The 12,503-nt window shown below is 57.2% G+C and overlaps 1 protein-coding gene across 1 annotated transcript in view; it reads right to left on the bottom strand.

Moving 5' to 3' along the window:
* The window catches only part of LOC120372874 (coronin-7-like), a 176,262-nt gene that overhangs the window by 141,458 nt on the left and 22,301 nt on the right, over positions 1-12,503 (bottom strand). Inside the window, exon 7 of the mRNA XM_039490329.1 lies at positions 4,283-4,333. Coding sequence (XP_039346263.1) covers positions 4,283-4,333 — 51 coding nt within the window. The remainder of the gene's footprint in view (positions 1-4,282; positions 4,334-12,503) is intronic.

Here is a 12,503-nt window from a genome sequence, read left to right as displayed (position 1 = left end):
TGAATCCCTGGCTTCTTGTTTGCATTGGTCAGATTGTTTTTAAATTAAAGAAGGAGCAGCGAGACAGTCCTGAGTAACTGCAGTACCCAGGAGGCTCTAAGAGGAAAGGCTGTGACCATTCTATGCCATGAAGGATCAGAACATGCCTATGGCGTCAGAGGTCCGGAGCCTCCGGATATTAGCATCACAAGTTTTGCATCAGATTTTAAGTTACATCCTGCCCCTATTTCTGTCACATCAGTGGTTCCAGATGACCTGGAAAACTCATTGCACTGGTGCCTCAATAGCTGCCATGCAAACTGGGTCACGTCAAAGGACAGAGCGCAGCAACCCACTGCTTTCCACAGTGGCCCTAAGATGACACCATTTCATAGCAGCTCTGGGCCACAGGAGAAGCAGCCCTCCCAAGTAACCCAGCCGCTCCAGCAACAGGAAAATCAGATTTTATTCCTCTTGGCTAACTAAATCCTGTGCAAACTCTCAGGATTTATGGCATTTTAAAGGTTTTCCCTTCAGCTCAATATAATGTGGCATTTCTAGAAGACTAAACAGCTTCATTAGTCATGAGCGAGACTGGATTATGGCTGCAACTCAGCGTTTCTTGGTAACTGCCAAGAAGGTGCATGTTTCTCTTGGCAACCCCGGACACAGATGAGGGGCTTGCACTGGACACAAACATAGATGGATCAGACGTCAGAGGAGGCAAACTGCCTACTTTAAACAGCCACCATCATTCACACAATATTTTTAATAGCTCAGCGAGACGGGGTCCACCCTCTCTGGGAGACTCGTCTGGAACTCGCCGAGCTCAACCCTTGCTAACGTGCCATTATACAACCTGACAGGGGCTTGCAGAGAATAAATAAGGGGAGCTCTGGAGTAGCACAGGGTTGCATGCCAGCAGGGAGAGACTCAGTGCTTTGCAGCAGTGTTGGGAGTACACCTGGAGCAGTACTCCAGGGAGGCAAAGATGCAGTTCAAAAGGTGAACATTTGCCATTCCAGCTCGTGTTAGCTACTCCACTTCCCCACGACAGGCACTGTGCATATAGCCACCCCAGGGGAGAGAGGGGCTGTGTACAAGCCAGGCCTACGCAAGATGCTTTGATTGGCACCCGAGCAATGTGTGGTAAAAGGCAGTCAGGGCTTAAAACGCAACAGCGGGGCAGCTGTAGCAGTGTAGCATAGACACGGCGAGGATGCATTCTGCTGTCAGCATACGTTAATCCACCTCCCCAAGAGGTGTCTACATCAGGGGTCGGGTCGGTATAGCATTGTCCCTCAGGGGGATCTTTCCCACCCCCAAGAGACGTAGCTATAGCGATGTACATTCAGAGTGTTGCTGAAAATCTTATTCCCTGCATGCCCTTCATCCTGGGAGACCCCACCTCCCTCACTGCTGAGCGTAGCCACCTCAGTGTTGGAACACAGCACGGATGCGGAGGGGAGGCAGGCTAGTGCAACAAATGGAAAAGAAGTCAGGCCAGGACCCCGGAGCTAACACCTCTGACGTGCAGGAAGGATGCTGTGGGATGGATGATGGCGCTGCTGGATGAGCCTTAACTCTGACCACCCGGGGCTGAGTCCCCTAGCACCATGCTAGTGCACCGGTTCAATAGCCAAGATGGAACAGCACCACCTGCTGAATCAGAGACATCATTTCCTGCAGCAGCCTGGGGTTTCTGTCAGTGTCATCCATCCAAATTCTGACCAGGCCTCACCATGCTTAGCCTATGCCACCTGATGAGAACAGCCCAAGTGGGGCATGGCTGTATGACCCAGCTGGTTCAGACAATGCTAGGAGCTGCCCTGTGGGATGCCCCAGCCAGCAAGGGCTAGGAACGTGGCAGAAACTGATCACTCAGCCCCAAAGGGAGGGAGGTCCCGCACCCCCTGACAGCCAGCCTTCTGACTAGTCCCAGGGAGAAGACCGCAGGCTTGTGCGTGAGTGGCGTCTCCACTGCCTCCCACGGAAAGGTCTGAGCAGCTGGAGCAATTTGTTGAGACAGGCTGAAGGATGGGGCAAGGGCGACTGGCTACCAGCGCAGCACTGAGATGCAGGCCAGCCCATGCTGCCTTGTCCCAGCTAGCTGACACCCGGGCGCCCCAGCCCCACCTCTACTCAGCCCCTCACGTGCAGGCTACGGGCAAGCACTCGGAATAGCCAGCGGCCCTTTCACCACAAAGGCCAGGTGGCATGGCTCTCTGACTCTGCAGCAAGAGGCTGCATTTCGCTGCACTCTGGCCAATAATGCATCGTTAATCCCCATACCTGCACTGGGGGGGGGGGGGGGGAGGGTATGGGAGAGGGAGTTCTGCCCACTGCCAGCACCTAGACAGACGGACAGACACCCAGCAGAGCAGACTGTCAGCTCCTGGCACACAGGCCTCTAGTGCTGGTGCTGAAGAGGAATCTCCACTGGCTGCGAGCGGTATTAGTGCAGTGAGTTCTCGACAGGCCACAGCCATGAGGCTGGCGGAAGGGCCTAACTGGCACAACCCACCGTCCGTCTGATGCCATGCGTGACTGGGGAGACCACACCAGCTGATGTCTTACACACACACACCCCACACAACAAAAAGCGAGGCCTAACATACAATGGTAGAGCTGCAGCATGAGCAGTTGGAGGGTGTGGACGCTGGAAGTCCTGGAAGGAAACACAGGCTGGGCACACAGGGGAAGCTGTGACGAACTGGGAATGTTCTTAATGTTTGCTCTGAATACTGTGTTGGTGCCTCAGTGTCCCCTATGCAGTTCTTAATATCTAGGTGGTGGGATAAGGGGGTGTGATTGCTGCAGAGCAAAGGGCCAGTGCACCTAAATGCCTGACACTCTGTCTCCTAGCAACTGATGGCCTGGGCCCCTCCTCTGCAAAGGTGCCAACTGAAGGTGTGGGAGACAGAGATCAGGTGACCTCCTGGCCCGGGAAAGGAGCTGAGCAGAGAGGAGGGGCTGGAGGGGGTTGTTAGTCTGGAGCTAGCTGGGGACGAGGAGTGAAGGGCAGACCTGGGGGTCTGGCTCACTGCCCCCCAGAATGGACCCGGCCGAGGGGTCCGGTTCGCTGTATCTACAAGCTCTGTTTTAGACCGTGTTCCTGGCATCGAATAAACCTCTGTGTTACTGGCTGGCTGAGAGTCACGTCTGACTGCAAAGTGGGGTTGCAGGACCCTGTGGCTTCCCCAGGATCCCGCTAGGGCGGGCTCGCTGGGGGAAGCGCACGGAGGGGCAGAGGATGCTGAATGCTCCAAGGAGAGACCTAGGAGGTGAAGCCGTGTAAGCTTCTTGCCCTGAACAAGTCTGTTCCAAGGGAGAGGAGGCTCCTCAGAGTCCTGGCTGGCTTGGTGGGGAGCAGTTCCAGAGCATCACCCGGAGACTCCGTGACAGAAGCCACTACTTCTTTCACCTCCTCAATGCTTCCTATAACTCAAGCCATCCCGAAGGGGAGAGGGACCTCAGCGTCCCAGAAGCCACAGGAAACCTTTAATGGGGGCTGTTAAAACTCCATGCTGAATGCAGCTCCGACCCCGCTATTTATTTTCTAATCACTGCGTCTGCTGAGTTGGTCTGAGCTGGTCGGTCAGAACTCAATGGCGCTGAAGCTATTTCATTCAGCTGCTGGAAAAACCTGGAGGCAAACAAACCATGTGGGAGCCACCTCCCTCCCCGCTGGAGCTGGGGCTGCTGACGGGCCCCGACCAGTTGCTTTGAATTCACAGAATACCAGGATCAGGATGAAAGGGGACTGCAGATTGGAAGCAGGTGTCCCGCACTGAAGACTTCATGGCCTAAAAGCTTCCCCATGCTCTGTGCAGAGAGCCTTGGGGAAGTCAAGAAAGGACCATATGCCAGAGGACGAGGCGGCAACAGGCAGAACTTCACCAGGCAAAAAGACAGCCAGAGCCCGCGGCAGCCAGAAGCCATTCCGTGCATCCAAGATTCAGTGGTTTGGGTGTATGAACACCCAGAGGTCGGTACAGTTCTTCATCCCATGCTGAACAGTCTCCGTGGAGCTGCCCGGAGCACACCCCACCGCAAGGAGCTCAGTCTAACGATATCCTTCCAAACCCTGGTACCTCTCCCAAATATCAGACCCCGGCAGCAAAGATCCCATACAGACAGGCTCCAGACTATCTGCGCCTGCAGCACTCGGGTCAATTCAGCTCCTTCTACTGGGCCCATCACCGTGGTATCTGACCACCAATCTCTAATTCGCTTTGCTTCACCCAGGTTGTCCGTTCGTTTCCCCCCACCCTGCTGGCAGACCAAGGAAAGAAGGAAGTACCTGGGCTGCAGCTGGCTTGGTCCTTGGGTCAAAGATCCGCAGCTTCTTATCCTGTGGAGATACAAGGAGAACAGTCGGAGGTGAGCACCATGGAGAATGCAGGACAGTTAATGCACGTTGGGCTGAATGCATGGGGGACCACCAGCCACAGAACAGCACTAGCCCATGACCTCCACCCTCCTTGGGGCTGCTGGTTCCTGTTCCCCTATGGCTCACCCCATCCCTTCCCAAAAAGCCCCCTAGAAGGGAACCCCAATGCAGTCTGCTTTAAGTGAACAGTGGGGGGCGGGGGGAAAGGGGGCACGTGGGGAACCAGACTTTGCCCAAGGAGCCAGTCTCAGGGGGGCCTGCTCTGCAATTTGTTGGAGCGGGAAAACGGCCAGAGCTTCCAGCCCCCAGCAGCTGCAGCAGAGAACCTGCTCCAGGAGAGACCCGAGTCAATGCCCAGATCCATAGCCACACTTGCCCTCATTCAAGCTGCTTCCTCCTGGCAGGGGTGGAGATGGGTCCCTGCGACTCCCCAAGGGTCCCCCGGCCTGTTTTCTTTACTGACTCCTCTCCCCCTGCCAGTCAGAGATGGCATTGTTCCAGCCAAGGGGCTCCCCCCAGACTCTAGCAGGGATGCTTCTGCATTGAGTAATAGCTGGCAAGTCCTGCCTGCTTGGGGGATGGGTGGTCTGCCAGACCCAGAGCAAGCAGAGAGTGCAAGGTCTGGTACCTGGGGACCAGCCAGCACTGCTGCCCTAGAGCACCTAGGGACCACTCACACCTGGAGGAGGAGGGGACTCTAAACACAAGGGTCACTTAGAGACCCACAAATGCCTGGTCGTTGGGCCCAAGGTGGAGGTGAAGGCCAGGGGCACGCCCCCAGCCCAGCGACTGTCCCACACCTCACTTGGAAAGTGGAGGAACCATGTCACACTAAGAGGCAGCTCGATTAATTATTCTCATGCATCTCGCTGCCTCCCACTCAGCCCCGCTAAGGGAGTCTCCAAGGTGTCACTGCAGCTCACAGACACACTGGAGCTAGCTGTCATCTAGCCCGGCCAGCTACCAGAGCCACAAAGCCGCCTGCAGCGCGTGGTCTGCACACCCCTGGGGATTCGCTCATGAGGCTGCTCCAGCTTCCCTGCTCCAGTACCTGAGCTGGCTGGGTTAAAGCTAGCTTGGGGACATTGATCCGAGCTGCGATTGTGCCCCAGGACTGCAGTGCTCAGGGCTCAGAGTCCCTGAGGCCTATATATCTGCCTTGTTAAAAAGCCACTTCACCGTCCATGAGGGAAGGAAAGGGAACCCCATCGGCCTAGGAAATGCTGCTGGGTACTGGGATGGGCAGAGATCAAAGTGCACCTACAGGCGAAATAAAGTGACTGAGAAATAACCCTTCGTATGCCACCACTCTGCTCTGCCACATGCGGCGAGCCCTGCCGCTCCCGTTAGGGGAGAGGGAGCTGAATTTATCTGGCTGGTGTGTGAGCAGAGTCTGTGCTGGTGGCAGAGCTCCCAGCAGGGTGTGCAGACCCCAGGGGCACTGACAGTTTTGGTGCTTAGAAAGCCGTTGTCTGTGCTCACCCCCGAGCACGCTGGCTCTGGCAGGACAGAGTTTCCCCCCACGCCAGAGTGACCAGCTCTCCCATGGACCCGGCATGGTGCTCACCCCAATCTGATCCCCCTTCACGGGCAGGCAGGCTTGGGGCTTTGACCAGTTTGGGGCCTACCTATTCACTCCTCCCCCACCAGATGGAAACCCATCCCCTCACTCACAGGGTCAAGGCCGACACTCGAGCCATCTGGAGCCCACAGGTCAGGGTGGGGGGAGGAGAGCTGAACAAGGGGGAAGCCACACCTGCCCCCAAAGATGCTAAGGAAGGAATTGCAGGCTCCCTCGCCTCCAGCTCTTGAGAGCCTGGCTGGGGAGCTCCCTGTGGCAGCAGCTCAGAGGGCCGGAAGGAGGACAGAGGGGGCTGGCAGCCTCTGCAGAGGAAGGATGCGCCTTTGGCCTGGCTGTTAGTGCAATGACCAAGCCCTTGGTCTGAGTGTTACCCTGGAGAGCCCTGCCATACACATGGGGAGTGTGGTGACAGCAATCGGCAGGCTCAGCCTGACACCCCACATGTTTCTAGAGCTCTGGGCTGCATGTGTTAGGGAGTGTTCCCATGGGTCGCACAATCCATGGGATTCACACCAGCCCCAACTGGCTTCACCACCCCCGTAACACCCCCAGGCACTGACTGCCCTGCAAACTCCTCTTGCAGGCCAGGGCCCCAGGGATCAAGCCCCTTATCAACACTGCACTGACAACAGTCCAGGATGATCCAGGACACTGGTGCATACAAGGACAATAGTAGTGATTACTGCTCCATCTCCACCCTAGAAACTCTGCATCCCTGGGCTGCTTCCTCTTCTCTCGTGCTCTTGGGGCCGTCTCTTATCTTGCTCCGGGAGAGTCCAGGGGTCTGTTTTGTCTGCCCACATGCCCTGGTTCTGTGTCCAGGGGAACATGAGTCGAGGAAGGCAGCCGTGGTGAAGGCCAACGGCTGGAAAGGAGCCCACAGTGGAATCAATAACAGTTCAGAGTACACCACAAGGGCGTTAGAGGTGCCGACTGGCCCGGCTAGTGTGCTCGCTTCTCCTGGTGGAGGCTCCCAGGGGAGGTGCGACTAGAAATGCCTGGACCAAGGGGACCTGCAGCGGGGCCTGATTCTAAGGAGGCGGGACTGAGAGCTGACTTCATCGCAGTCACCTCCCCATCACCACGCTTCCCTTGCCTCTCGGGCATCCCGCTGGCACAGCACTTTGCAGATGATCCATGTTCCTAAATCACTTTGAGATGGGGGGAAGGGGAGCCCTGCTGCTCAGCTCAGCTCCCTGCCCCGGGCCAGGACTGACCGCTCTCCACTGGCTTGTTGATTATGCGCATCACCCTAGCAGTCCCAGGACACTGCAGGACTCCATGGTGCTAGGTGCTGTACAAACCCAGGACAAGTCTATCCTCCTTTGCTGAGCTGGCAGCAAGGCTGCCCCCGCTCAGCTCTGAGGAGTGGGAACTTTGAAGGCATGCTTTATAAAGGGGGCCTGAAAGCACAGTTGCCAACCTTCACGCAGTAAATAAGCACCAAGTGTGCAGTCTGGGACTGTGGTGGGCCCGCTGTGCGCCCCGACTCTCTCCCCTTCCTTGCCGGGAGCCGATTAAAAAAAAACCACGCAACAAGCCACAAGCCAAAAACTAGCCAACAAGCAACTCACAAGCCAATTAAGCCAAAAACAAGCCCAATGTCTGTTTTTTTTCAAGGGTTTGGCATGTCTGCCTGAAAGGCGTCTTTCCCCCACCCCCATCAAACAGAGCCCCCAGGCAGCCAAGGGCTGGCTGAGCAGAGAATTAGCAAGGTTGGGACCCTACAAGGAAGCAGCCTGCAGTGGAGAGAAATGATTACGATTCAAGCTGTTCAAACGCTCAGAGCCTTTCTCCCAGCTCCAGCCTTCCCACAAGGGCATGGGAGGACGGGAGTGCAAGGACAGAGCTCCAGAGGCCTGGTCTGGAGAGACTCCTTGGGATGCTCTAGTGATGGGGAGCTCCAGCAACAGTGGGACTTTAGAAGGCACAGGGCCCCCCAGACCGGATCTGAGCAAGAGGTCCAGTGCCAGGACCCTAGCAGTGCCAGTCTGCCCACCCCGGCTCTGCTGGAGAGTTGAGCACAGACCAGACTGGGGTGCCCTGAAGGTCGGAGGCCTGCCCTTGCAGAATCCAGAGACCTGCCCTAAGCTGGGTGCTCAAGACAGGCAGGGAAAGTGCTGCACAGCCGGCCCTTCCAGAGCAGTACGTGTATCACAAGCACCATCTAGTGCTCGCTCACCAGTCTCACACCACCACCTTCTCCCTCTCCCAACCGTGCGCTGCGATGCCCCACCTAGAACACAAAGCCAGCCAGCTCTGAAACACCCCACCCCCGATTCATCATTTCTACAGTGCCCAGAATGTGCCTGGTGACTTTCCAACACAGCTAGGGTTGCCAGGCATCTGGTTTTCGACCAGAACACCTGGTCAAAAAGGGCCCTGGTGGCTCTGGTCAGCACCACTGACCAGGCCATTAAAAGTCCGGTCAGCAACTCAGTGGGGGCCCAGGGCTAAGGCAGGCTCCCTACTTGCCCTGGCTCCACTTTGCCCCCGGAAATGACCGCCAGGTCCCTGCGGCCCTGAGGCCTGCCCAGCACCGGTTCCACAGCTCCCATTGGCTGGGAGCCGCAACCAGTGGGAGCTGCGGGGGGCAGCACCCATGGGCACGATGACAGCATGTACTATGCAGAGCTGCCTGGCTGCCCATGTGCCTAGAGGCTTCAGGGACCTGGCAGCTGCTTCCTCGGAGGGCTCGGCACCCCAACCCCCTGCCCGGAGTCCCCTCCTGTACCCTAAACCTCTCATCCCCTGCCCCACCCCAGCTCCCCCACCCCCCTGCTCCAGTCCAGAGCCCACACCCTCAACTGGAGCCCTCACCCCCTTCTGCACCCCAAACCCCTCACCCCCCTGCCCCACCCCAGAGCCCTCTTCTCCCTGGCCCCACCCCAGAGTCCTCACCCCCTCCCGCACCCCAGCCAATGAAAGTGAGTGAGGATGGGGAGAGTGAGCGACAGAGGGAAGGGGAATAGAGTGAGTAGGAGGCGGGGCCTCGGAGAAGGGGCAGGACAGCAGCAGGGCAGGGGTGTTTGGTTTTGTGTGATTAGAAAGTTGGCAACCCTAACACACATCCCTCAGCCGAGCCCTGCCCACCCCTGCCTCGGCTGGGGACGAAGTTTGCTTCTGCTGTCCCTAGGACCCATGGCCAGGAGTAAGCAGCAGGTTTCTTTGGGAGGGAAGTCTCAATCTCTCCGGTGAACTGAGCCGGGCTGGCAGACATGGACTCTTATTATGCTAGTGAACGGAGGCCCACTGTGCTAGGTGCTGTATATACGGGAGAGGTGCTGCCCCGAATGCAGGATTGCTAGGTTCTGGTCAAGGCTGTTACTGGCTCTACCTTTGGGCCCCCACCCAGAGCAGTACGCTGGGATTAAGTATGTGCCTAGTGCGTGTGCTGCTAGAGATCCTTGGGGGAAGGTGCTACAGATGGGCAATGTGTTACTCTGCCCTCTCTCTCATAAGAGTGGCCATACTGGGTCAAACCAAAGGTCCATCTAGCCCAGCATCCTGTCTTCTGACAGTGGCCAGTGCCAGGTGCCCCCGAGGGAATGAACAGAACAGGTAATCACCCAGTGATCCATCCCCATCACCCATTTCCTCTAGATCACTCTTTGCTTCATGCCCACTGGCACAGCTCTCCATAGCATGGCTCAGATCAGCCATCTCATGCTGGGGTCCACTACGAAGAGGAGATTGCAGGCTGGGAGTCCTTCGCATGCTCTAGCTCTGCTGCAGGTGTGTTTGTAATCAGACCTGCTAATGGGGAGTTTGTGGCACACTTGCTCCTGTGGGCCCTGCAGAGCCCACCCAGCTCTGGGGGAGGAAGCTGGCGTCTGTAGGGCTGGCAGGGACAAAGACAGCCTAGGCCAGGTAGTGGGGAAGGGCAGCTGCAGCATATTCCTTTGCAGGCATCCACTAAATTCTCAACAGATGTCTGCCCCTCCTGAAGGCAGAGGCCTGCCCAGGTGTCAGGGAGACAAAACCAGGTTCTTTAATGCTGGAGAGAATGGAAAGCATCCACAAGGACACTCAGGGCCCTAACAGAGCTAGGGCTCCCTCCCTCAACACCTTCGCTGGTAAGATGAGCAGGTACAAAGGGCAAAAAGCATCACAGTGACTGCCTTGAACCAAGTCCTCACCAGCATGGGGCCCGGGGGCTCAGAGCCGGAGTGGCCTCCATCACTCAAGCCTGCCCCAGACCAGCTGAATATTGCCTGTTCCCTTCCACCCAGCTGACTGATCAGAGCAGTGGATCAGCCCATTGCACAGGCACCTCAGCACAGCAGAGCGGGCCTGTCCCTCACTCCCATCCAATGCAAGGAGACCCAGAACAGTGGAACCCACCGGGAGCCTAGCCCGTCCTCCCACTCATCTCCAATGAGCAGCAGAGGCACATGGGGTAATTGGATTTCAGCAGGGGCAGCACAATGTGGAAACAGCCCGGCAGGGCCAGCCAACCTATGAGGGGAGACCAGCCCAGTTACCCCTCCCACACTGTCCTCGTGGGGCACCAGTGACCCCATCCCTCACCACAAGCCCCCGGGGAAGAGAACAGGCTGGGAGGAGCCACTCACAAGCTCAGGAGTGGGTAGGATCAGCCACAGCAGGAATCTTTGGCCGCCATCACCACGTCCGATGCTTTGACTGGGCATTCTCTGCCCCCTGCTGGGGGTGCCAACGTCCTCCCCCCTCTCCCCACCTGCTCCATGCACTCCCTTTTCCCATCCTCCAGCCCGTTAGCTAATCATCTCCCAGCAAAACCCAGCTCAGGCTGGTGGCACTGCTGTATCATGAGCTGAGCACGCCAGGGTTTGTTCTTACAGCCTCCTTCCGCCCAGATGCCATTGGTCTGGTTATTTCACCAGCAGCGTAATCAGGGCAGGGATTGCCTCTCACTGTGTTTGCACAGCGCCTAGCACAACAGGACCTGGGAACTGCTGGAATACGGCTAAGGATCTACCGCAGAAAGCAGGAGCGCTCTGGCGGGGCAGGACTGTTTGGAGGAGCCAGACAGAGTGGGATGCGAGGAGAGAATTTCTGAGTAACGCACATTGCTGGAATCTCTGCCACAACTTGGCCAGGAAAAGCTTGCACTTGCCACCCATGACAGAGGTCAGCAAAGACCCAACAACTTTGGAGGAGTCTGATGGTTCCAGTCACATGCATTGGCAGTGACAAAGCTCAGTCTTCAGGGACCCGTGGGATTAGGGCCTGAGAGCTAGGGTGAAATCCTGGCCCCTTGAAGCTAATGGCAGAAGTCCCCTTGACAGCAGAGGGCCAGGATTTCCCCTTGCTGCTGAAGTGTCGTATTTGCCTCCACCATCACCTACTAAGGCAAGGAGCCCATAATCCCCTACGCGAGGTCATCTCTGCCACGGCAAGAAGGGCATCAGCCCTTCCAGCCTGGCCAACGGAAGCGCTGCGCTCAGAGGGCTCAGAGGCAGTCAGACGCCTGAATCGACCAGTACGAGTCACAAGAACACCGCAGCTTGAAAATCACTGGATTGCCTTCACATGCACTTCAGCCGTGCTGTCTGCAATCCCGTGGGCAAACAGAAGGGACAGGACAAAGAACGAGATACCAGCCAGTGCAGCCACACAGGGAAGAGACAGCCCAGGGAACAGCCAATCGATTGCATGTGATTACCTGGGCTGCTATCAGCGAGCTGTCATGGATGTCTAATTTTGCCTTCCCCTGTCAGCAGCTAGAGCTAGAAGTCATTAGCCCAGCTGCAGACAGATTTGCCAGCATAAACAGGAATATTACTGCCTCACTTCCTCTTCTGGAGGCACAAAATGCAGTATGCCTGCAGAGTCCAGGTAGCCAGGGAGAGCCAGCACCGGCCATGCCAAGGATCGTGCATACACTCAGAGATCATGGGGTACAGAAACTGCGGGAATGATTGTCCAATCAGAGAGGGACAAGTTGCAGGAATTTACTTTGAATCCAGTTGGTTCTGATTATGGATCAAGAAGTTCTACTTGTAGCCCATGAGAGTTTTGTTCATCAGGATCTCAAACAGTTTTATACATACCTAGTAACTAAGTTCCCTCTAAACTGCGTGGCCACACAGATATCAAGGGCTGCGCAGGGGGCGAGAGGTGCCTCTTCCCCGGCCTCGGGCTGCTATGGTGAGAGAGAGCTGAGGGTAGTCCTCTCCCCCTACCACAGCCCTGGGGCAGCCTGCACCCCAAACCCCTCACCCCAGAGCCCTCACCCCCTGCACCCTAAACCTCTGCCCCAGCCCTGATTCTCCCACCCCTCATCCTCAACCCCACCGCAGAGCCCTCACCCTACCCCCCGCACTCCAACCCTCTGCCCCAGGCCTGAACCCCTCATCCCCAGCCAAAGCCCTCACCCCTCCACCCCCCAACCCTCTGCCCCAGCTCTGATCCCCCCAGCACCCCTCATCCCCAGCCATACCTGAGAGCCCTCACCCCCTGCACCCTAACTCTGCCCCAGCCCTGAGCCCCCTCCTGGCACCCTGAACCCCTCATCCCCAGCCCCACACCCAGAGCCTGCACTCTCCACACCCAGAGCCTCTGCCC

The sequence above is a fragment of the Mauremys reevesii genome, linkage group 10, assembly GCF_016161935.1.
Source record: "Mauremys reevesii isolate NIE-2019 linkage group 10, ASM1616193v1, whole genome shotgun sequence".
NCBI classification, from domain to species: domain Eukaryota; kingdom Metazoa; phylum Chordata; order Testudines; family Geoemydidae; genus Mauremys; species Mauremys reevesii.
Note: the sequence above shows the minus strand (reverse complement) of the source record. Positions and strands in the feature narration are given on the sequence as shown.